Genomic DNA, 23,638 nt, shown 5'->3' on the forward strand with positions numbered 1-23,638 from the left:
GCCTCGCTGTCTCTCCTGCATGGGGAAAAGCAAAACCAGGCAGTAATAAAGGCTCATACAGCTTATATAAATACCATATACTGTATCTCTAATGCAAAGAGTTGCTGCTGACAGAGGAGCCCTAAATGTACTAATTAAACAGGCAGTAATTAAGTCTCAAATGTAGCCTATGACACCTCTGTTTAATGTCATATATATGTGTCTGGGACTTGGTTGGTATTTTCTAGAATAGCTGACAAAGCAATGTTTTTCTGCACTGTTGCCTTAAACTCAAGGAGTAGAGATGAGGGCACAACCACATAAAAGCATGCAATTTGTAGCTTAACTTTACTATTTTCAGCAGGCACTTCTGTGCAGAACACTGTAATGAACTGGTACTTAAGTAATGGCTTTTCAGGCTAGCAGCTTCTCTTGGATAAGTATAAGGACAAGCCTGTGGTGTCATCACTTGTGATTTCCATTTTTCCTCTCTATAGACCTTATCTATAACAAGCCCAGACGAGACCTTAACCAACAGGCTATATAGTAAAAATGCTTACGTACGCCTGCTCTGGGGCAACATTACAATAGCTGCTGTCAAATTCATGGAAGTGTGTTGTAAGTTGCCTTTATCCCTAGAGGCAAGCACAGACTACTTGCACAAAAAAGATTAATCTTTTCCACTGACCAAATTGTGTCAGGATTGGAGAAGCCTGGGAAAAAATGTTTTGTTACAGTATGGTTAATGATAACTTAGAGTCATGTTCTTGTAACTGATGAGTCCGTAGTGTAATATGAAAAAATTGCATGTGAGGGACAGAGAGGGATGCGTGTGTCTCCAGTCTGGCCACTCACATGTTCTGACAAGTGGTCTCAACCCAAATGCTTTAGGCAGTTTTGCATTTCTGCCTAAACCTGTTGGAGCATCAGTTAGCCTTGCGTTTGATAATGATGTTGATTTAAAAGAACTGAGACTCTTCACTTACAAATGGCATTTGCTTTTGCAAACACCCATTTATTAGATAATGCAGAAGCCCTTACTTCACAACAAAGAAGTTGAGCATGTCGTGTTACTGTAGCTACTGTAAATAATAGTCCAGGGCAGCAGAAGTGTCTTTATATGTTGTTAGAGGAACTGTGGTTTTCTGCAAATTCATCTCCCAAAAGAAGCCTCTTACATCCTTGTTCTAAAGAAAGAGAAAGCCTTCTAGCTAATTCCATTTTATATCTTATTCTCACTTCCAGCAAGGAAATGAAGAAGCGTAAGTATACTGTCTTCTAAAGAAGCAGTTCAATGCACTATAGCACTGTTCCAGGGAGATTCCATATTATCCTTTGCAAATTGCGGAAATGAAATCTCTGCCATAACTCTAATGAGATGGTATTTAGACCTTATGCTCTAACCTATGCTTTTTATGTTAGCACACCAATTTGTTACCATTGGATTGGCCTTCAGCCAAAAATAATTTGCTTTCTGGAAATGCATCTGTGGATTTTGTCTGTCTGGTTTTTGCCTGGTTCCAGCCAATTTGTTGGAAATGACATATGAAACTATTGCATCTGCCTGCTACCTTGAACAGCTGACTCAATGACAGCATTACCTAAAATCTTGCTAAATGAGTGACTTCGTGCTCAATTCATCAGAGATTGCATGGAATTGACTGCTCTTGACCAAATAAAAAGCTTCCTACATCCAACACCACTCCAGAGCACTCTTGACTTGGCATTTTCCAAGATTTCTCTGCTGAAGGTCACATTTTGGAATCATTCGAGCTTTGGTGAATTAATCCTATATCAATCTTTCCTGCCAGCTGCCATGAAAAACCTTCCTAAACCTTCCTGTCTTTTGTCCATAGAGCCCAGAGAGAGACTGGAAACTTTCTCAGCTTTATATACTGCTTTATTCACTTGGCTTCTTTCCAAAATAAGGGTTATTTTTAATATGGATATGTTTAGGGATCTAGCTGAACCCCACAAGCAGTTGTCTCAGTAAACTTATTTAGCCAGCATTAATACTTATCTAAATCCACAGAAAACTTGCAGTCCTCTTTGAGTGCTGGAAGGAGAGGAAGTGAATTCATCTTCCCCTACAAATTCATCCGCATTCTGCTATTGACAGATTCTTCTCAGAAACAAGAACATAAACAAGGTCAATTTTTATCTTCAAGATAAGAACATCTCATTCAGGGAAACAGGATTAAGGTCACATAGGTAACAGTGTTTGCTAGAAAAAAGCCTTGACACAAATCTATTGTACTGCTATTTTTGCTTTTTTAACTGGTATTTAACAATGACTTAAGCTATAGTCTAAGGTGAGAGAGAATACACCTTCTTTGCAAAAAGCTCTGAAGAGGAAAGAGCCAGGCGTCAGTCACCTGAGAACATTACTCAGAGAGAGGGCTCAAAAAAACAACCTTAAGGAGAACGGACATTTACTGATTGTTTCTTATCAATAGGAAAGTCCAGTATTTGAAGTCACCAACAATCCGTACCACAAATAATGCTCTCAAGCAATATGGAGAAAGTAAATAGCAACCACAGTGGCAGCCCAAGGCCTTCTGCATCTCACCTGCTAGACAGGCTGCTCCTCTGCCCAGGACCTGTGTTAAGGTCCTGACTGCTGAAGGCTTATTTTGGGATGATGGGAACAGCCCCAATAGTCTGAAAAGGACCCAAGTATGTGGAAATTGCCCTAGAGAGGCCAGGGTTTCCCTATGGAGTCTTAGTGACCTGAAAACATGTCCAGAAATGATGGAAACAGGCCCAGCGCATAAGGACTAGTATCTTAGAAAAATGTTAGAGAAAATGGTCTCCTAAAATAATCATATTTTCCACTTTCTCCAAAAAGACAGGGAGAGATAACTGAAAAAATGATGAGCTTCTTGCTAGGAGTGTCTCTGTTGTGATAGTTCTTCACCAGTACAAGTTGAGGACCACTGGGGTATATATATTGGGTAATGCGAAGCAGAATGAGGAATCCATTACAAAGCCCTTGCAATCTAATCATGAATGTATTTATTGGCACGCAGGCATTAGTGATGCATGGCTGTAGGAAAGTGTTCTCTTTCTGGCCTGTAGATCCAGCTAACCACATAAGCACAAATCAATCTGTTATCCTAGCTGAGGGTTTGTTTCCTAAGCTTCTTCCTGATCTTAGTTGCATGAGTACGCATCATATCAGAACTTCTCCCATCTTCTAACAGTGGTGATTTTGGTAGTGGGTGTGGGGTTTTGGTGGGCATTTTTGTTGCTTAGATTATGCAAGTAAGGGCTCCAGAGATGGATTCTTTAAGAACCTAGTCTCTCTTTCTCTCCTTCTCAAGAGCCAATGCTGCATTCTGCAGCAGATGGCACTGTTGTCTGTGCTCAGAGGTGAGTTTTACTTCAATACAAAAGCCCCCCAAACTCTTTTGGTTGCCAATGGTCACTTCAGCTCACTAATGGATCCAGTGTACCGTGACAGTTCTTCCTATTTCTAGAGCCTTACATTTGAATATACTCTAGTATCTATTAGTGAACCATTACTGGGAAGATTAAACATTTAAGCACCTTAACATCTCGGTATGTTAAACATCTTTTATGCAGCAGACACACCAGTCGGAATGTCTGTGTTAGGACAGTTGAGAAAATCCTAAATTAGGAAAAACCTCCAGGTTATGCTCAATTTTAGAAGAGTTAAACTGGCAAGCTTCCAGGTAGTATCGATATTCAACTTCACAGTTTAAAACTCAAATTTAAAATCAGAGAGGTCAGTATTTCTTTTGATTTTTGGACCTTTAGATTTAGAGCAGAGAAAATGAGGTAGATGCTCTGCATATAATGACATCATGTCAGCTCCTCAGATGATGTACTTCTGAATACCAGCCAGCCGAGATGGTATTTAACAGAATTTTATCACTTTCACACGTGTTGTCTTTTTGAATTTCTGCCATCATTTAGGCTTGGGTACTTCATATTTGTTCTGAAAACAGGTTTCAGTCTGTCTTTAAAAGAATATTATATCTGGATACATTTGGTTATTGCAGAGAGAAAGAGAAGCAAAACTGTAGTTTAATTATGCCCAACCAGAACTGCACTCATGGTAGCTTGAAAAATGGGGAAAATCCAGATGTCAAAACTGTGTATAGGTATAGAGAAGTGTAATTGGGGAACGTAAAGGACAGGGGTGGTAAATTGTAGCCAGTGTAGAAAATGTTGGAAGTGTTAACACAGCAACAGCAAAAAAAGTCTGGAGGACACTTGCAGGGCCTTTGGCTTCAGTAGTTAACCTACCTCAGCAAATCAGTTATTTGAATAATGGAGTTCTTAATAGATATGTGAATCCACTATGTTGGCACATGGCAACAAAAAAGTGTTTATAACTTCCCTATTTGAAATTACCTTATGGAGTTATTTAGATAAGCTTTTGACATTCATGTTAATTTCTTTTCCATGTAGAAAAATTGCTTACATTTATAAAACGGTATTTTTATTTCTATACTTGTTTTTGAAAAATAGCAACTGATTTTTATTGCTGTTTTCACTCATGTCCTAATATCCCCTGAGCTTTGGCACTAATGACACTTCACTGCTTATTTCAGTGGTAAATGAGAAGATGCTTTTCCGGTCACTGCACAGCATGCTGCAGCTGCAGCCAGCCTAAACTCTTCTTCTGCCTTGCCCAAAATTTACAATGCAGATTTTGGAACCTGAATGTGAGTTCATGTATTCAGATTCTCCTGAATATAAATTCCCACAGCCATTTAAGCCTTCCTAAATGTGGGTTTGTTTTTTTTTCCATCGGAAGGATGTATTTGGCATTAAACATGCACTTGAAATGAGTATAAAGGAGAGGAAGTATTTTAAACAGCAACAGTAAACTTGTTTCTTCTTTCTTTCATCCTTAAGACTCTGAACTCACATATCATTGGCACTGCTGATTGCATGTGGTATGCTAGCACTCGGGACATAGTGTAAGGGGACGTGCAGGTATTCATTTGCTGATGACTGTAGGAGGAATGAAGAGAGCTAGTAATTATCCACCGTATTACATAGTACCACTGAACTGCACCTATGCTGTCCTTCAAACCTCTGTGGAATAACTTGTGGATTGGTTTTGACTAAAGCACAGTTCTTTTTCCTTTTGGTAATTACAAAGGGCCTTATCAGTGTAAATATCAGAGTCTTAGAATCTTTACCATCATTTTCTTAATTGCATTCCTTCCAAAGGTAAGCAAAGACTGCCCTGAAACACAAAACCCTCACCCAAGGACAGGGGGAGAGGGACAGTGGCAATGAGGGGAGTCAGAAACAGCGATCAGGGCTTTGAATGATGGGGGAAGACAGTCCCAACCCTGAACCAGCACTGAATTGGGGAGGTGATGGGCTGGGGCAACTCTAAAATTTGTCAGAATATGTCTAAACTACTGTAAGATTTTAACCCCCTCTAGGCAGCTCTAAACCACTGTATACCTCCTCTAAATTGCTCTAAAAGTCCTTTAATCAGCTCTAAAGAGCTGTAAGGACCTCTGTATTGCTGCAGTGAGGCAATTGCCTCAAAACAGATTTAATTTGCACAACTCTAAGTTGTCTCTTATCCACTCTAAAACTCTTCTAATCAGCTCTAAACTGCCATTAAATGGCTCTAAACGTCTCTAACAATTTATTACCACCTTTAAAATACCTTAAACTTCCTGTAAACAGCTCTAAAGATCTGAAAAATAACTCCAGATTCCTCCAGAACTTCTCAAAAGCACACTAAGCAGTTCTGAGGAGCTGTAATATCCCTTTAAAGAGTGCTAGGGCCCTCTAAACTGCACTAACAGCTTTCTAAACCTCCTCTAAGCAGCTTTCAGATTCAGCTGATCTTATCTAGAACTCCTCTATATTGATCTGAAGATCCCTGAATTTCCTTTGGGCCTCTTAAACTCCTCTAAGGACCTCTAAAACTCATTGAATATGTTCTGAGGTGCTCTCAACCCCTCTAAAATACCACCAGACAGCTACAAAACACCTCGGATGAGCTCTTAAAGAGCTATTATTACACTCCCTAAATAACACCTTTTAAAATCATCTAACTGATTCTAAAACACTCCAAGGTGCCACTAAAACAGTCTGGACTTCTTTAAACAGCCCCAGAACACCTCTAAAATGCACTATACTGCTCTACAATCCATCTAAACAGCTCTAAAACTCTTCTCATCAGCTATAAACAACAGTGAGAAGCTATAAATTCCTCTAAAACCTCCACTCTACCTCTCTGAAAATCCTCTAAACAACACTAATATCTAAAAAAATTCCTCCACACTGCTTTAAGCTGCAGTAAAATGCTTCAGAATAGATCTCAAACCCCTCTCAGTCTTCTTGCAACTGCTCTAGAAGAACTCCTTTCTGCAGTTCTGAAACTCTTGTTTAGAGAAACGGCACTAAAACTTCTTTGAAGTCCTCTAAAACTGCTCTGAACAGCACTAAGCAGCTCCACATCGCTCTAAATTGATCTAACTCCTCTACAACCCCTATAAAGAGTTCTCAGAGGCTCTAAAGTCCTGTAAAGTGTGCCAAAACTACTGTAAAGCATTGTAAACAACTGTAAACTCCTTTACCTCTTCTAAAGCTCTTCTAAAAACCTCAGAGCACCTCTAAACTGACCTAAAGCTCCTCTATGTTGCTATAAGCAGCACTAATGTCTCCAAATACATCTAAAATGCCTCTAAATCTCTACTGCGCAACTCTGAATTCCTCCACATAGCTCTAAAATTCCTCTGAAGAGCTCTAAAACCTTTCTAGACCAATCTGTAACTCCTACCAACTGTTCTAAGCAGCTCTAAACCACTTCAAGTGACTGTAAAACTTGTCTCATATGCTGTCAACAGCACAAAGTAGCTCTAAAACTCTCTTAAAATACTCAGAAAATCTTCTGAACTTTCTCTAAATGGCTCTACAGAGCACTGAACTGTCTCTGAACCTCCCAAAATACACTCTTCTTTTGGGGCCAGTACTACTTAACCTCTTCATTAATGACCTGAACAATGGAGCAAAGAGCACCCTCAGCAAATTTGCAGAGGGACCTTGACAGGCTGGAGAAATGGACTGACAGGAACCTCAGGAACTTCAACAAAGGGAAGTGCAATGTCCTGCAGCAGGGGAGGAATAAGCCCACGTACCAGTACAGAGTGGGGGCCACGCAGCTGGAAAGCAACTTGGCTGAAGAGGACCTGGGGGTCCTGGTGGACAAGCGGAACGTGAGCCAGCAGTGTCCCCCGGCAGTATCCTGCATTAGGAGGAGAGTTGCCAGCAGGTCGAGGGAGGTCATCCTTCCCCTCTGCTCAGCACTCAGCACTGGTGAGGTGCATGTCCCCTGTAAAGGGAAGACACGGACTTCCTAAAGTGAGTCCAGTGAAGGGCCTCGAAGGTGATCATGGGATTGGAGAATCTGTATTACAAGGAGAGGCCATGAGAGCAGGAACTGTTCAGCCTGGAAGAAGAAAAAATTACCCATAGGGATGGAAGAGCATAGAGAAGAGGGGATTTCTGGAAGAATGAGATGAGCATCAAAAAAAAGAAAAATAGATGTTCTTTGTGAGAACTTGTTAATAAAGCCAAACCCCAGAGAAAGTGATCTTTGCATGTGAACAGCCCACAGTGAGCATATTTTAGAGTGGAGGAGGAATACCACAAACCCAAACTCCTGAGATTATTATGTGACTACATGAAAAATGTGCTCCCAGAGCACACAACAATGAAGGATTGTTCTCTCTACTGCAGGCACTGGATGCTCTCAAAACACACACTGATGGAAGACCTGAAAGTGCATGCTGAAGGCAGAATGTTTTATTGCACCTGTTTTATGGATGGGTGTAGAAAACCCAAATGATTTTCCCTAGGAAGCAAACCAAGCCCACAGGAGAGCTGCAAGCTGCAGGCATTGCGGCATATTCAAGAAAGACCTATTGATGTCTTTTTGGTGATCAGTCAATATGCACTCTATATGGCCTTTCATAGCCTCTTTTCTTCTAAGTCTGTTCACTGTCAGCCACAAATCTGTGCAGGGCACTACCTTGTCTTAAGAGTTGCTGGTGGTCTGTTGGTCAGACCTACTGGGAGAAGATTTGAATTCCGGACCAGCTGCGGTTCTGGTGGGACGGAGGAGGATAGCACTGTGCACAACTGCCTTTCTGCCATGGGGCCCAGACTCTGCACTGCATGTGGTACACATCTGGTAAAACCACATCGGAGAAGAAAACAGCAGCCACATGGGCTGCACGCGAGGACCAGTTTTAGCCCCCCATGAGGCATTGTTTTCTGCTCGCTTGTCATAGCCTGACCTCCATTTGCCTTTCTCACACAGTGACATGAATCCTCCCAGCTCCCCATGCCGTGTGTCCCAGAGCCAGCGCATTGCACTGGTGTTGGGAGTGCTTCCAGCACCACAGCGGAACAAGAAATGGGCAGGAGATGAGGCAACGGGCAGCCGAAGCCTTTCCTGGGTGAAGTCCTCATGGTGTCCTGCAGCACCCACAAGGTGAGCTGCACCCAGGTCGTGGTGGTGTACATAGCGGGGCCCAAATGAAGCAGGTCTTCCCTTTAACTTCTCATTTCTGTGCATCTCGTGGCTTTTGGCTTATGGCATGGTTTTTCTATCCATACATTATATGTTTATGTTATTGGTTTGGGTTTCTCTTATCCAAATCGTGATGATTTGTAAAAGACCTGCAAATTAGAGGTGCTGAGTAACAGGAGGTCCCCACCACAGCACGCATCCATCAGATAGAATTATTATCTGCAGAGCTTGCAGCTAGATAACCATGGCAAGGAACAGAAGAGCTAAATACGACCTCTACTCTACAAAGGGGGACTAAGACACAGAGATCAATGGCTGGCTCATTTCTTCAGTGCCACAACTTTTAAATTTGATGCCGAGTACAGATTTGAGACCCTGAGGGTGAAATGTGCACATCTGTCGCTTAAAATAAATGCAGAGATGTGAGATGAGTTGGAACAATGCTGAATTTTGGGGGCGTATGGGATTTTGGTTTATGATAATGATAGTATTTTGATGCTTACCCTTAAATTACTGAGCTGTAGTTCTAGGTTTCATCTCCAGTTGCACCTTTGTTTTTGTCTGGGAACAGAGAAAAGATTAAATTTGACTCATTTGTTTGGGGAAAAAATAATCTTTTAATCAGAGATCCTCTTTATTGCAGTTCCCAGGCCTTCGCAAGCTTTTGACATGCCCTTTGGTGCTTGTTCCCTTTACAACAAGGCAGTGTGGGTTTGTTTCCTCACTTACCACGACGAGCCTTTTGAAATCCTTCTCGTTCAATGGCACTGAACTGCAGATAATCTGTTTTTTCTTCCTATTGCACCGTGCGGTGGCTGCGTCTCACTAGCAGACAGCTCCAGGAGAGCATTCGACGCTGCTGATCACAGCAGTAGCATGAACTTCTCTCCCTCGTGCAGCTCCGGAGAGCGTGGGTAGGCAACCTACGGGGAGCTGAGCCTGAGTCGCTTCAGGCAAACATGCTTCCACTTTGCAGCCAGGCTTCTCTCCTCATTTTCAGCCATCGACAAAAAGACATTCCCTTTTTTTTTCAGCAGTGACTCGTGCCTGGGCAGAAATCCCCGCCGAGATTCGTGGAGCTGTTAACCAACCCCCCACGCCCCCCCAAAAGTCTCCCACCCTGATGCGCTGCAGTGCTGCCCTCCGACCGGGCTATGGTGGGTGCCGTTCGTCCAGCAAAGCCTGCGGTAGAGGCCGGCCTCTCCTCAGCCGTGCAGCCAGCCCTCTTCTCTCTCCACCCTGCCCTTTATTTCTTTTAAAGGGCTTGTTTACTTACTTTCGGTTTTTAAAAGTTTGCAAATAGCGATTAATAATCCAACCAAGCTTTAGCTTTTGAACAGCGCTTGTCGAGTGTAGGTTATGGGAGACCGCGGGGGCTGTGGCTGTTCTAACGGGTGATCGAAGGAGGCCGCGGGGGGAGGGATGAAGAGAGGCTGTCTGTGGAGGGAGAGCTGTCAGGTGATGGCGGCTTCCCCCGCCCTTCAGGCCGCCGGCAGTCCGCCTCCGGCCCGCTCAGCGCTTTTTTAGATGGCAGCATTTAAAGGCGGTGCGTGGAGCCTGCCGGAGCCGAAGCGGAGCGGCGGGTCAGCCGGGAGGAGCCGCTGACAGCGGGGCCAGTGCCCGCCCCCGCCGGGCCGCGCCGAGGACGGAGCCGGGCCGGCCGCCGGCCAGGCGAGGCGGAGGGGAGGGGAGGGGGGCGGGGGGATCTGGGGGCGGCCTCACCACCCGGTGGGGCGGCCTCACCACCCGGTGGGGCGGCCTCAACTCGCGCTCCCCGGTGCCGGAGCCGCCCGGGCGGGCTGGCCGGCCGTTCGGCTCAGCCGGGTGCTGCCCGCAGGCCTGGCGGGTTGCGGTGTCTGCTGCGGGCGTGGGGAGGGGGGGGTGAAAGTGCCTTTCGCGGGAGGAGGGGTTTTGAGCCCGATTCTCTGCACAACTGTTCTCCCTTCCAGGCTGCCAGGCGTTACCAGGTGTGTGCTAGACCATAACCTGCGTGTAGAGAAGGAAAGGTGAAACAGAAGATATCTCTGAGACCTAAGTGCACCTGGTGCTCCTAGGTTCTGGCCTGGGATGGTGCTGGCTGTAGTTAGCCGCTCCTTCAGCAACAACAACAACAAGACAATTCTCCCTGACCAAAAATAACAGCCTTGCAAAGTCCGCTTCTTCTGAACTTCACCTGTCCAGTTTTGCTTTTAACAGAAGTTGAACATGTAAAGAAAGATGGTAATCGTTTTTCTCTCTTTCTTTTCCAAACAGCTCAATGACACCCGGAAAGAAGCTACAGGGTCTTGTAGCTGCCACGGTCACTCCGATGACTCCTGATGGGTGAGTTGTTGAAGTTGCATTGATTACTGTTACCTTAGACTCCAGTTTTCCTTCTTTCTTATTTGGAACTGATCAGTTTTGTGTGTTTGTTTTTTAAATCGGATCTCTGATGGGATGGGGGAACTATTAGGTTGGTCCCACTAGCACTAGAGTGGGTTCCCTTCACCTGTGCATCCTCCTGTTGCCCAGCAAGTGCTGTAGGTCTGGGTTTGGAGAGTTTGGATCAGTCTCCCGTCTCTTTTTCTGCTGCTTTTGTAGGTGCAAATTAAATCATAGTAAAGTTATATACCTAGAGTATTGCAGTATTTTCCCATTTGTTAAGGCAAATCACAATCCTAGTTAAAAAGAACTCTTGAGAGCTAGAAAATAATTGTCAAAATCTGATGTCCTTTTAGACTTTTCTTTACCCTAGCTAACTCGTGCATGCATTTGTGTGCATATATGTGTGCATGGAATTAGTCTAGTCTAAACTAGAAGAAAATATTGCAAGGACTGCACAGTTCTGAAAATAACATCAAATTGAAAGTTGAAATTTGGCCTTCCTCAAAGCAGTGATGGTAAACAGATGTCCTCCCTACTGCATCTTGATGTTGCAAGACAGAGTTGTTTGGAGTCAGCAAAGGACCCTGAGCTTCTCTGATGGGCGATGTGTCAAGATCTGTGTGTGTTTCTGAGGGAGACGGTGGAGTTTTGGTAGTATAGTCCTCTGAAAGTGATCCTTTACTTTTGAAAAGTGCTGTAAAGCACGGTACTGTCTCAGTCCGGGAACTCGTTTGCATTACAGTCACTGCTTCATTTCTTGCTTTAAAGGAAACTTATTTCCAATTTCATTTTTTATTACAACTCAAATTTATTGCAACATGCTATTTGGAGAGTGACCTGGGCCCTCTGCCTGGAATGCATGGCCCTTGTAAGATATGGTCTCTGAAAGCAGCTATGAAATTTTGGGTGATGTGTATGTGTGAACCCAGTCATGGTCGCAGAATTGGCTTCCAGACTATAGGGTTGGTCTGTATGTTTGACAAATGAAAACAAAGGTGAAATACTATACACTGATAAACAAAATAAGTTTGTTCTGCAGAGAAGATAAACCTAGAATTCAATTTCCCCTGTTTGTCAGGGAAGTCCGTTGCTTTCCTCATCCTTTAATGAGTGAGAGAGAGGTCAAAGTCACATCCAGCAGATGCCATTTCACAGTCTGTGTTCAGCAATTACAAGTATAGTTTAACTATTTGCCAGCACTTGCACAAATATCTTTGTGCTCTCAAGAGGACTCCTGTTTCCCTCAACAGTCAAAAAGGTTTGAGTGCCTCTTGTTTTCTCGTATCGCCCCCAAAAAGTCCTTTGCTGTGACGAGCCTGTAGTAATTACCAATTGAGATAAAAGGTTGGAACAGCAAACTACTTGCCAGGAGGAAGAGAAACTGGAAGAAAGAATTTGGAACTGAACTGTTACCTGAAAAGTTAAATACATGCTGAGGGTATCATACCTTGGGGTAATCTGTGTGCGTACAAATGCAAGGCTTCAAAAATGCGTGTCTTTTTTGTTTGTTTGTTTCTTAATCTCTAAGTTTAAGATATCTGTGGGTGGAGACTTATGGTTGCTGTGGTTCCTTTAATTTCAGACAAATTAACCTTTCGGTGATTCGTCAATATGTGGATTATCTGGTAAGCGAGCAGAACGTGAAGAATGTTTTTGGTAAGTGGGGTTTTTTTTTACAGAAACTGCATTACACCCCTTTTGCCTGGATGGGAATCCTATGATTTCTTACCTGATAAGAGCTGTAGTGGGAGGGACTGTGGATGTGGGATCATCCTAGACATTTATATTCACGAGTGGAGAGAGTGCAAGCAATACTTAAGGCATCTGGTTTTGCCTCCACCCCATTTCTGTGTAGGGTAAAGTAAGTGTTACCTTCATACAGTGACATTGCCAGAGATGAATGGATAATGCAGTGTTGGCAGAGAAGACTCAGCTGAATGAGTCTCCCATTTGCCTGGCCAAGACACAATCATCTGATTAAAAAACATGAGCTCAGGAGTCCAGGGAATTCAGTGAGCTCATCACAGCCAAATGGGCTTCTTTAGGAGACCTGTGGTGCACTGGGTGACACCAAGGGGGGCACTGCTCCCACCTCTCTGTCCTGCCTCCATCTCGGGGACTGTTGTGGGGGCAGCAGGGATGGTTGAGTAGAGGATAGAGCATCTGCTAAACCACTTTCATTCACAGCCTGGCATAGTCAAGTAAGCTGAAGTCAGTGATAAGATTTTAGCTCAAAACTAGAGTGCCAAGATGCAGAGCAAAGCGTGGCAGTGACTTCAGCTATCCCATTTTAATCTGTTGTTTGTGACTGAACATAACTGACATCTCGTCGTTTTCCAACCTAGGTAGCACACATGGTTCCACTCATGACAGAGACACCAAATTTCAGGTCAGGCTGTTTCCTTCAGGTGGAGGATAGACAATCACTTTGCCTGGCTAGCTGGGTGTCCCTTTGTGCACTTGTCATAGCCTGACTCACTGCTGGGAGAAGGAGGTAGTTTCTGCTGAGGAGGAGGTGCTGAGGGACAGTTTCCCAGTTTCAGCAGCTGATTCTGCCGCCTCCTTCCCACCACTGCTGATCCTGAAACACCCAGGTTTCTGACACAAGCATTTAGTGATGATAACACTGCAATCCCCATGTAGATGCTGGTGTGGACCATTGCTATCATAAAATGAGTTTGGGGGAAAATATTTCTGTTTAATATCAAAAATGTCAGTTCTTGTCTTCAGTAAAACCAATGCATGTAGGCCAGGCCTCAGCAATTGTGTTGTGTTGTGTTGAAACAGTGAATGGCACAACAGGAGAAGGACTGTCCCTTAACATTCAGGAGAGGAAGCAGTTGGCAGAAGAATGGGTGTGCCAAGGAAAAGACAAGTGAGTAGCTGAGAGTGAACAGGGGATTCCAGATCTTGTGTTATAATATAGGCATGCCTGATTGCAAAGCCACATCTGCTAATGGCTTTTTTTTTTTTTTTTCGGAGTATTCTGTTGTTGGGCTTTGTTCCCCAGCTCCTTTATCATAGAAATCTGTGGTTTTGTTACTGCCAGTTAGCTGGTGTCCGTTTCTGCTGCTTAGAGAGCTTGTAAGAGCCTTCTCTTTGGTACACTGAGAGGCAGGGGGACAAAAAAGGGCTCTGGGGTTGAAAAGGGCTGTGCCCTTTGCTTATTCTTGAGAAGAAATTAAAGAGCAATCTGCCTATTTATGCCCTGTGAGCATTTCTGAACCTTTTAATATATTAAATGATTTGGTATGGGGGAAGCTGAGGTGTAAAGTGTTTTGGTGCTTCTCTAAAGGTGCAGTCAGTGGCAGAAGAAGGAATTCAACCCAGATCTGCAGCTGTGTATCCAATTGCAGCTCCATTCTCCATCTCTTGTACCTGTCATAGTCTTGTATAACTCACTGCTGCCATCTTCTTAGTTGCTATGTCAGAGGCAGTGGAGAGGAGGAGGTATTTTGGGTGAGAAGGATAGTGAGCAGAAATAAACTGGTATGAAGGCTCACAGTTTGTGTGGATATAAAGGAGAAACACAGAAATGGGACTGAGGGACTGGAACCTGGGTGATTGTCCTGGCAGGAGCAGATAAGCAGTCAAAGGTGCTGCTGTGAGGTTGAACTCTTCTGGTAGTTCTGCAGAGCAGTAGGTTCAGAAAGCAAAGATGCTTTGATGATATCCTTTCCTTTTCCCAGCTTCCCCTTAAATCCTTAATGCCTTAATAAAATATTAAAATTTGTCCCTCCTGACAGCCTTACAAATACGACAGCAAGGAGTCACATGTGATTCATATTTCCAAATGCATTCTCTTTTTTCCACCACCAGCTGCTTGCCACTGTCAGCATTTTCCCTGTGTGTCTGCTTGTCAGGTCAACACAGGTTCAAATCCCTTTTAGGTTTAATCTAACTCAGTGAAGTTCTTGTTCTGTGGCTCGCTGGTCTGAAGTGATTCATTTTGGGAGACTGGTATTTTTCACCATCACTGAAACCTCCCCAAACCTTCTGAATTTGTTTTTGTGCAGATTGGATCACGTGATCATTCATGTGGGAGCACTGAGTCTGCCAGAGTCCCAAGAGCTGGTGTGTATATGATATGATTCCTTTTCACTATGTGTGTAATAAATATGAAGCAGATGTACCTTCCATTCTCTCTTTTATAGGCAAGACACGCAGCAGCCATAGGTGCTAGTGCTATTGCTGTAATAGCCCCCTTCTTCTTCAAACCCACAAACAAAGGTAAGTAGATGTGATTGTCAGACCTGCTGAGGCCTTTTATATTGCCCTCCAAACCTTTATCATAGATAAAGGATTAATGCCATCTTCTTTCTTTGGGAAATATTTTGGTGATAATGTTTGCACACCTGTCATGTCTGGTGCCATGCAAAAGCAAAACCTAGAAGCATTTTTTAAACATGGGAGATATCAGAATTCTCCCATTAAGAAGTGGGAAGGATGTCTTTTGGGATGTATTTTGTTAGCCTTTGGAAAAAGAAGAGTTGCTTATGGAAAGAGTGGTTAACTAGTCCGTCTTCTGGATAGTCTGGAGTTCATGCTTGATCTGGGCCACACTAGGAAGCAGTTGGTTCCATGCTGACCCTTGCTGGACACTGACCAAGTTGATAAACTGTTGATGCACAGGTGTGCCTCTTCTTACTGAGGTGATCACATTTGGTTCTGTGCACCTAAGGTTACCTCAGAACTGATAAATGGAGTGTTTTGCTTTTAATATAATGAACATAGTATAAAAGAACCACATGAAGAGGAGGTTTGTAATAGAAATGTTAAAAGTTGTCTGAATTAATTACGAATGGAAATGTTCATATGAACGCACCACAAGAAACCAGAGTGGATTGCAAGAATGGCTGGTATTGATAGCCAAGGACACGATCAGTGGCTATCAAACTGGTAAGCACAGAGGAAGAGCATGAAGATCAGCAGAAGACCTCGCTGATAGTAGTAGGATGGCAGTGAGATTTCAGCATGTTGGTTTTTGCCATTCCTCTTCCTGCTATGCCAATGGGAAGATTGCCCAAGATCTATGAAGGATGCAGTGAACAAGATTCTCAGGAAGAATGTCAACCATAATAACTCTGCGATTCCTAAAAGGGTACAAAAAAGTTGTCCAAAAACCTGCTCACCATCACCATTGAGCACTACCCCAGGGAGGTGGAGGTGAATGTGAATGTGATCCCTTTTCCTCTGTGTTGCACACAAGTGATCCTGGTGAGACCACTTTGGGACACAGGTCTTGCATGTGTGAGAGCACGCTTGAGTTACATCTGTAAGAGAATGAGTGTGAGTTACTGAAATCGGTTTGGTTTAAAATAAATACTGTCTTTGCCTTCTCTAAGGTCTTCCACTGAGTTTTGTTACATTTAAGTTTTTATGATGTGTGAAGGTTATGACCTTCATGAAGGTTACATGACTTGCTGTGTATGGTACACAAGCTGTAGATGGCCTCTCCACAGACCTGGCTGCTGTGAGTCTGAACTGTCTTTCACTACAGAGTCTCCTTTTCTTACAGGGGTACTTGCTTATTTTCTTCCAGGTGAGCTGATCGCTTTCTTACAGAAGGTTGCGTCTGAAGCCCCTGCAGTTCCATTTTATTACTATCACATTCCTCCTCTGACGGGTGTGACGAGTAAGTAGTGCTTAGTCAGCTCTTCCTGAGCCTGTAGGCTCATAGCAGCCTGAGTAATCCCGGTGGCTGGTGTGATTAGTCTCCCAGTTGTATGTGGCCTCTGCTCCCATCACATGCAAGCCGTGGTGGGAAAGTGGAAAGGATCCTTTCCAAAAATGGGAGGTGAATCCAAGACTGGAAAATAAATTGAATTCCTCTTCACTGGAAAAAAGTCACAGCTTATGGGTACTGAACAACGGGGACAGGGGAGGTGATGCTGACCATGGCTTTGCAATTAGTGTGGACCAGGATAGGTAATTGCCTTGGATAACCATAGTTGAGTTCCGATTTTTTGCAAGATAGTGACCACCATCTCACTTGGTGTACACTGACTGCATAATCATGTTTGCTAGTAAACTACATGTGAAACCACAGTGCTTCTCAAGTCTTATTATTTAGTAGACAAATGAGGAATAGAATACATATCTCTCGTTACTTGCTCTAGACACCAGGTTATGTGGTGTTTCTGGATGTATGAGTTTATATTTATTCTAAAATATGTTGTTGCCAGTTCATTCCTAAACTTTCACTTATCCAGGGTTTTTCCATTCTGATCTGGGTGGAAAGATGTCTTTTGTATAACAGGGAAATAATCACCCTAAAGTTGTCTTACTGGTTGTTTCAGAGCTATATAGTTTACTAGGCTTATGCCAAAAGTGAACAACTTGTAAAATAGTAAGTCTCCCTCTTGGGGACAAGACAGGGAAATCTCCCAGAACAAGGGTGTGTTTCTTCATATGAGACTGCTGTTCTGCACAGTTCGTGTTGAAGAGTTGCTGGATGGAATAAAAGAGCAGATCCCCACCTTCCAGGGCGTGAAGTTCAGTGACACAGATCTCTTGGACCTCGCACAGTGTATAAACAAGAATGAGAGAGAACAGTTTGTATTTCTTTATGGGGTGGATGAGGTAAGAAGCTCCTTAAAAATTATTTCTTCTGTGGCGTACTCTTGCTTAGGGAAAAAAAGTGACCCTGGACATTCAGTGCCAGGTAGTTTTGCTGCTCCCTCCCACCACCTCTTTTCTTTATTTTGTTACATGAAGTAAATTTTTGTTGTTGTTGTTGTTTTGTTTCTCTCCACCCACCCCAAACTAGCAACTGTTGAGTGCACTGGCAATAGGGGCAAATGGAGCAGTTGGAAGGTCAGTATGGCTTGGACTCCTTTCCCTTGACACACACACTGTAGTGTTGTATCTTCCACTATCTACACAGTGTTTCTCTAACTATCATCTGTCACCGCAGTGGAGGATTTTGCAGGGTAGGGCTGTACAGTAGCAAGCAGACAGATGAGCTAGCTCCAGTGCTAGCGATGGGACAGTCGTATAACCTGGGACCTTGGATTATGTTTGTTTGGGTGATTATTGCTGCCGTCTATAAGCTCACTCAAAGGTTTCAACATATTTCTTTATCCTCATGGCAACTTTTTGAAGTAGGGAATCACTTTCTTCATTATATCGGTAAGGAACCAAAACCCAGAGAGGTTAAAATCATTAGTTTGCATGAGAAGTCTGTGAGGAAAAGGGCTCTGCTGAGTTTAATTTCTGATTCGTCTTCTGCCCCTCATACCAGGTTGCTTAGATGAATTACTGTGTGATATCTGTGTTCTTGTGTAGATGATCTGTTAAATGAACAAGCAACTGGAAAATTAAGTGATTGACTTTCTGTATTGCCTCATTGTGTCTTTTTATTTTTAATTTTGAGAAGGAGTTCCATTTGGAAAGAACTGGGAAGAGAAATCTGCTCTCTAAACTCTTCCATAGGGCTTGGCATACTTTAGATGCTTGACAGTATAAACCACACATAGATTGCATGAATCTCTATCATAATAAAGGCATTCTTACAATGTCAACAGCAAAAGCCTGTGGCTGCTTCTTTTCTTTCAGTGGTTCTAAGCTCCTCCTTTGCATTTACGGATTCTATTTTTGGTTTGGTATTTTTCTGGCAGTACATACAACTATTTGGGCCGAAAAACCAATCTGATGTTGCAAGCCTTTGCAAAGCCAGACCTTGCGTTAGCGCAGAAGTATCAGGTACAGTATCTCCGCTGTCCCCACTAGGAGCAGCTTTCTTTCTCCTCCAGCTTTACTGGGGCTGATTGCCATGTGGTTTTGTTGTCCACACCCTGAGGTAGCTTTATTAAAGCAAACTTCTTTCAGCTCCAACCTCCCTGCTTGTTATCAATCTCTCCTCACCTTTTTGTCCAGTCCTTACTAACTTCTAACCAAGATTGGCCTTACTTATCCTTCAACTCTCTGATCTCATCGATGCAGAGTGAGCAAGGGCCTGGCCTTTTTCCTTGGACAAGCCCACAGTGGCCAAGCCCCTTGACTAGGAATATTCTGAGGATACCTTACATGATGTAGGGCAGAAAGCTGTCCCAAATCAGCTCTGCCTTGACCCCTCTTGGTCTTGGGCAGCTTGAAGATTTGTGAGGAGTTCTGAGCAATCAGTATGTGATCTTTCTGTGGTTTAACCCCAGCTGGCAACTAAGCTCCACACAGCTGCTTGCTAGCTCCTCCCTTCTGCCCCCCTGGTGGGATGGGGAGGAGAATTGGAAAAAAAAGTAAAACTTGTGGGTTGAGATAAGAACAGTTTACTAATTGAAATAAAATAAAATATAATAATAATTGTAATTAAAAGGAAGATAACAAAAAGGGAGAGAAATGAAACCCAAGAAAGACAAGTGATGCGCAGTGTAATTGCTCACCACCTACTGAGCGATGCCCAGCCAGTCCCCGAGCAGTGACCCCCGCCCCTGCCAACTCCCCCCAGTTTATATACTGAGCATGACGTTCTGTGGTATGGAATAGCCCTTTGGCTCGTTTGGGTCAGCTGTCCTGGCTGTGTCCCCTCCCAGCTTCTTGTGCACCTCCTCGCTGGCAGAGCACGGGAAACTGAAAAATCCTTTCCTTAGGATAAGCACTAGTTAGCAACAACTAAAACATCAGTGTGTTATCAACATTACTCTTGTACTAAATCTAAACCATGGCACTGTACCAGCTACTAGGAAGAAAATTAACTCTATTGCAGTCAAAACCAGGACAAATCTATACCCAATGTTTTTATGGGACATTTGAGGCATCCTTCTTTTGTCTTAAAATAGAAGTGACTGCAGGATGAAAGTCTGAGAGATGTCTGAAGGATGATCTGCTCTGGGAAGTCTCTTCACTAGGCAGTGGATATTCAGATTTGTGAACCTTTAGAGCCTGATATGATATTTACCAGTGTTCTCAGACTCCTTGCAGTGAGAGACAGCTTGAACATGAGTGATAGACTGAAAGGGAGTGATGGTTTTCTTATATCCCTCCCTCCCTCCCCTATTCCAATGGAATTCAATTACTATTTCCCCTAGACTGGCCAGGTGGCCAAGGGCTTTTCTCAGAGCCATGCAACAATTGTATAAGATGTAAATATCATAATAGCTCTAGATGCTTTTACATCTTAAAATTTGAAGGTGTTAATGAACTACTGTCTCTTTTCTAGTTTCTCACCGGGGAATTTCTCAACTTTGTCATCAAACTAGGTAAGTCCTACACTGCCTGTTTCCCTTGTTATATCTAAAAATGCAGACTTGGTGCTCCAGAAACTCTCACGTTGCTGTACCCTCAGCACTTCCTTCCTGAAAGATTTTGCAGTAAGAAACTGTTACGTCTGCTGTTTTCTGAGTTAGTAGCAGCTGGGAGCTCAACAAAAGGAGCTGACCAGGCATCCCCAACAGAGTCCACTATCAGTTCCTTCCTTCTTCTGTGAAATCTCACAGCTTTAAAGCTGTGACTCTGTGATTTACCCTTTTTCTTATCCTGACTCTTTCTGTGGGTTGTTTTTTGTTGTTGTTGTTCTGTCTCCAAAAGCTCATTTCTAGCTTTGTTTCTACAGTGTCATTTTTCTGAAATGGTGGTGCTCCAGTAGGAAAACAGCTCTGATACTTGACTCTCCTGCCTTGCTATAAATTAAGAGTAACTCTGTTCAAGGCTGTACAAGGCCAAAGCATTTAAAAATGGAATGATTTTTAGAAACAAAACCAAGTTTTAATGTAAAAAGCAATTAAAACCAATCAAGTCAGAGTAGCATAGGGAGATGGAATTGGACATTTCATGGTTTTCACTTAATGAAGAGAACTGTTCACTGTAGTTTTGCTGTACATATGCAAGCCCCAGTGAATCTAGCTGAGCTTTAGTGCTTGGTTGTATTTCTTGCATTAAAAGTCAGAAGAAATGCATCATTATTTAGCCCTATAGATAAAGAGGCAAACACCGAATTTCCAGAGGTACATAAGGAGACGAGCTATGGACGGAGAGGCCTCTTGAAGTGGTTCCCATGGTGATTTAAGCTGGTACCCAATGTCATTGTCACATGACAGCAGGATGTTACTACTCCCAGGGCTTGGCTTTATGTGAGTCTACATCAGGGGATAGCTGTGAAGCTGCAAACATTGGGTTGCTGTGATGACAAACTGGCTGGGGTAGCACACCCTGCCAGCAAAGGCAAGTTTGAAGTGGCCTGATTTTTGCTTGTTTTACCTGTGGAGGACTTGCACCATCTTTTCTGTTGTCAGGGCTGTGTGGCAATACATTTTGGCAAGGAGAAAGGAACACACGTACAGCCCTGGTTACCTGTAAAACTGACACAGCAGTTTGTAAAGTGCATGTCTAAGAATATACTCTGCTTGGTATCTTTAGGAGGGAAACAATAATGGTATAATATATAAATAAATGCAATAAGTAGGTGTAATTTTTACTGTAATGTCTTTCCAGTCTGCAAGCACAATCATCTCTTCTTAGTTATGCTATTCTCACTTCTGAGAAGTGCTTAAAGCCTGGTTTATTCTGGATTACACAGGAACTCTATGCTGCTGCTTTTTTCGACACCTGTATAAAGACTGCTTTAAGCAAAATGATCTGTAAATGTCCTGATTTTGCTTTTGTCCATCCAGGTTTTGGTGTTGCACAGACTAAAGCTGTAATGACTTTTGTTTCTGGCATTCCTATGGGACCTCCACGGCTTCCGCTTGTTGATGCCTCTGAGGAGTTCATTGTCAAGGCCAAAGCCAAGCTGGATAGCATTGTGTGGCCTGATGGTGACTGATATTCACTTCTGTGTCCATCTGGAAGTGGAGGCTCCTTTTCTGGGATTCACTGTCGTGTGGCACATTCCCCACGTGATGGGCTGCGATTTCTTTCAGAGAACTGGCAATGTGCCTGAGCCCCTTCCTGTTAGGGCTGGCTTTGTTGGTGCACTTGTAGCCGCCTTTCTGTGTAACTTTACTCCCCTCCCCCGGAGCTCTGCACATTGCAGGACTAGCTGTTATCTTTTTAATTAAAAAAAAGCAAATCTTCCCCAGTTGGAGGATACTGACTCCTTCTGTGTAGAAAGGAGGAAGATCTGTCTCCACCCTCCCTCCAGCTAGATTATGTTTTCTCCTCTACCTTCACGAGCACTGCGCTGTGTGTTTAAACACTGGTACAACCCCGTCAGGTTGCTCAGACCAGTATTTTACTGTTTGTCAGAATCGTTGGGACACTGATCGTGCATGCAAAATCCCGCTTTTGTCTTACTGCATTTATACACCTTTAGTTAATGCAAAATTAAAAAACCAACCAACCTTTTGCAATGGAAAGCCTTCGGCTCTCTAATAAATAGATATTCTCCACCTTCTTCCTTACGACAAAAATAAAGCCACAACTGAGCGAGATCAGCCGCGGCTGCTGTGGGTATGCGCAGGAGCTCGCTGCCCGTGGGCCGGCGGCAGCTGAGGCCTGGGGAGCCCCTTCTCCTCCAATGCCACGGGAACTACTTGCTAGGCCCTTTTGTTGTGACTCACTGAGTATCTCAGTCCAGGGCCCAGGTGAGCGGCGCGTAGAGGAGGAGTGAATTTTCCTAACAGGCCCCAATTACTTTGCTCCAGTCCACGCTCTGTCAAGCCGGGAGCGCTTTGTGGCGCGGAGGCCCAGCTGTGGTACTGAAGGAGAGGAGCGCAGCACACCGACATCGCTGCCTGCTCCCGCCCTGGGGGTCGCTGAGAAGGCTTTGCGGCCCGCCGCAGCCGCCGTCGCTGCGCATGCGCGGGCGCTGTCGTGAGGCGCGGGCGCTGTCGTGAGGCGCGGGCGCTGTCGTGAGGCGCGGGCGCTGTCGTGAGGCGCGGGCGCTGTCGTGAGGCGCGGGAGGGCGGTGCTGCCCGGCGCCGGGAGGAGCGGGCGGGTCGCAGCCCCGACGGTGCATTTCCCCCCCCCCCCCCCCCCGCCTTTTCCCGCCTCCCGCCCCCCGGCCGGAGCCATGGGGGACGTGAAGAACTACCTGTACGCCTGGTGCGGGAGGAGGAGGGTGACGCCGGCCTACGAGATCCGCTCCGGCGGCGGCCGCAGCCGGCAGACCTTTCTCTGTGAGGTGCGGGCCCTGCCGCCTCGCCGGCGACCCCGGGGAGGGCCGGGGGGGTGGTCTGGGGTCTGCTGGGCCCTCGGTGGGAGGGCGCAGGGAGGGCCTGGGGAGGGCAGGTGGCGGGATGCTTAGCCGTTTTGCAGCCAAAGTGCCCGGGTTTCTTGTGCGCGGCGTAAAATGCGCGTAGTGGGTTTGTGAGAGTAAAGCAGCCTGGTACAAAGCTCTTCAGTGAAAAGGAATTGGTTTTCCTAAGGGTGGTGTGTGCGCTTACGCCGCAGGTGTGACCTTTGCCGTTAAAGTTGTCACAGGCGAGGGGGGCTGTGTGTCACCTTCGTGAAGAGCTTTGGCCCTCTGTTGAACTTGCGTTGAGGTGTATTAAAAAATTCCCGTCGGGTTGGCTGCTAGCCTCTGTGCTGCTATAATATGGCTCTGTTCCTGGCTCCAGATACTGGGGATGCGACAGCAGAGAGCTCTGAATTCGGGTCAGCTCTGAGAAGGAGCTGATGCTAAGTGTGAGGCAACGTGCAGAATGGGTTAGTTTGTAAGTGATGCCATAGATTTGCACTAAATGCCTTGGATTTGTCATTATACCCTTCCTCCTCCACTCATCTTCCCCACCAGTAACAAAACTGAGAAACACAGTGATATTAAACCAATTTTAAAGGTATTATAACTGTGATTGAGCATTACTTGGATGAAGTGGTTGT

The 23,638-nt window shown here is 44.4% G+C and overlaps 2 protein-coding genes and 1 long non-coding RNA gene across 11 annotated transcripts in view; 2 read left to right on the forward strand and 1 right to left on the reverse strand.

The window, feature by feature from the left end:
* Positions 1 to 7,127: 7,127 nt before the first annotated feature.
* On the reverse strand, positions 7,128 to 9,674 carry LOC115349471. Its single transcript, XR_003926106.2, has 3 exons — positions 9,248 to 9,674; positions 9,022 to 9,079; positions 7,128 to 7,432 (listed from the first exon to the last, which is right to left on the reverse strand). It is a non-coding gene; the product is annotated as an uncharacterized LOC115349471 (long non-coding RNA).
* Positions 9,675 to 9,957: 283 nt separating this feature from the next.
* On the forward strand, positions 9,958 to 22,167 carry NPL (N-acetylneuraminate pyruvate lyase). 8 transcript variants are annotated; one of them, XM_030033813.2, is made up of 13 exons: positions 10,041 to 10,064; positions 10,468 to 10,524; positions 10,772 to 10,840; positions 12,465 to 12,538; positions 13,670 to 13,757; positions 14,899 to 14,956; positions 15,037 to 15,112; positions 16,425 to 16,517; positions 17,316 to 17,464; positions 17,652 to 17,698; positions 18,502 to 18,586; positions 20,040 to 20,079; positions 21,490 to 22,167. In XM_030033813.2, exons 3-13 carry the CDS (start codon positions 10,776 to 10,778, stop codon positions 21,639 to 21,641), a joined length of 927 nt encoding a protein of 308 aa, XP_029889673.1. In that variant the 5' UTR covers positions 10,041 to 10,064; positions 10,468 to 10,524; positions 10,772 to 10,775; the 3' UTR covers positions 21,642 to 22,167. The 8 variants fall into 8 exon arrangements, with proteins under 8 accessions (XP_029889676.1, XP_029889671.1, XP_029889678.1 ...); XM_030033811.2 differs by lacking the exon at positions 10,468 to 10,524 and having other exon boundaries at positions 9,964 to 10,101; XM_030033818.2 differs by lacking the exon at positions 10,468 to 10,524 and having other exon boundaries at positions 9,987 to 10,189.
* Positions 22,168 to 22,723: 556 nt separating this feature from the next.
* Positions 22,724 to 23,638, forward strand: part of DHX9 (DExH-box helicase 9) — a 28,272-nt gene continuing 27,357 nt past the window's right edge. The window contains exons 1-2 of one of the 2 annotated variants that reach the window (XM_030033807.2): positions 22,750 to 22,771; positions 22,813 to 22,940. In XM_030033807.2, the coding sequence (XP_029889667.1) occupies positions 22,830 to 22,940 (111 nt within the window). In that variant the 5' untranslated portion in view covers positions 22,750 to 22,771; positions 22,813 to 22,829. Of the gene's footprint in view, positions 22,941 to 23,638 lie in introns of both variants that reach the window. The other variant, XM_030033808.2, reaches the window with a different exon arrangement.

The sequence above is a fragment of the Aquila chrysaetos genome, chromosome 12, assembly GCF_900496995.4.
Source record: "Aquila chrysaetos chrysaetos chromosome 12, bAquChr1.4, whole genome shotgun sequence".
NCBI classification, from domain to species: domain Eukaryota; kingdom Metazoa; phylum Chordata; class Aves; order Accipitriformes; family Accipitridae; genus Aquila; species Aquila chrysaetos.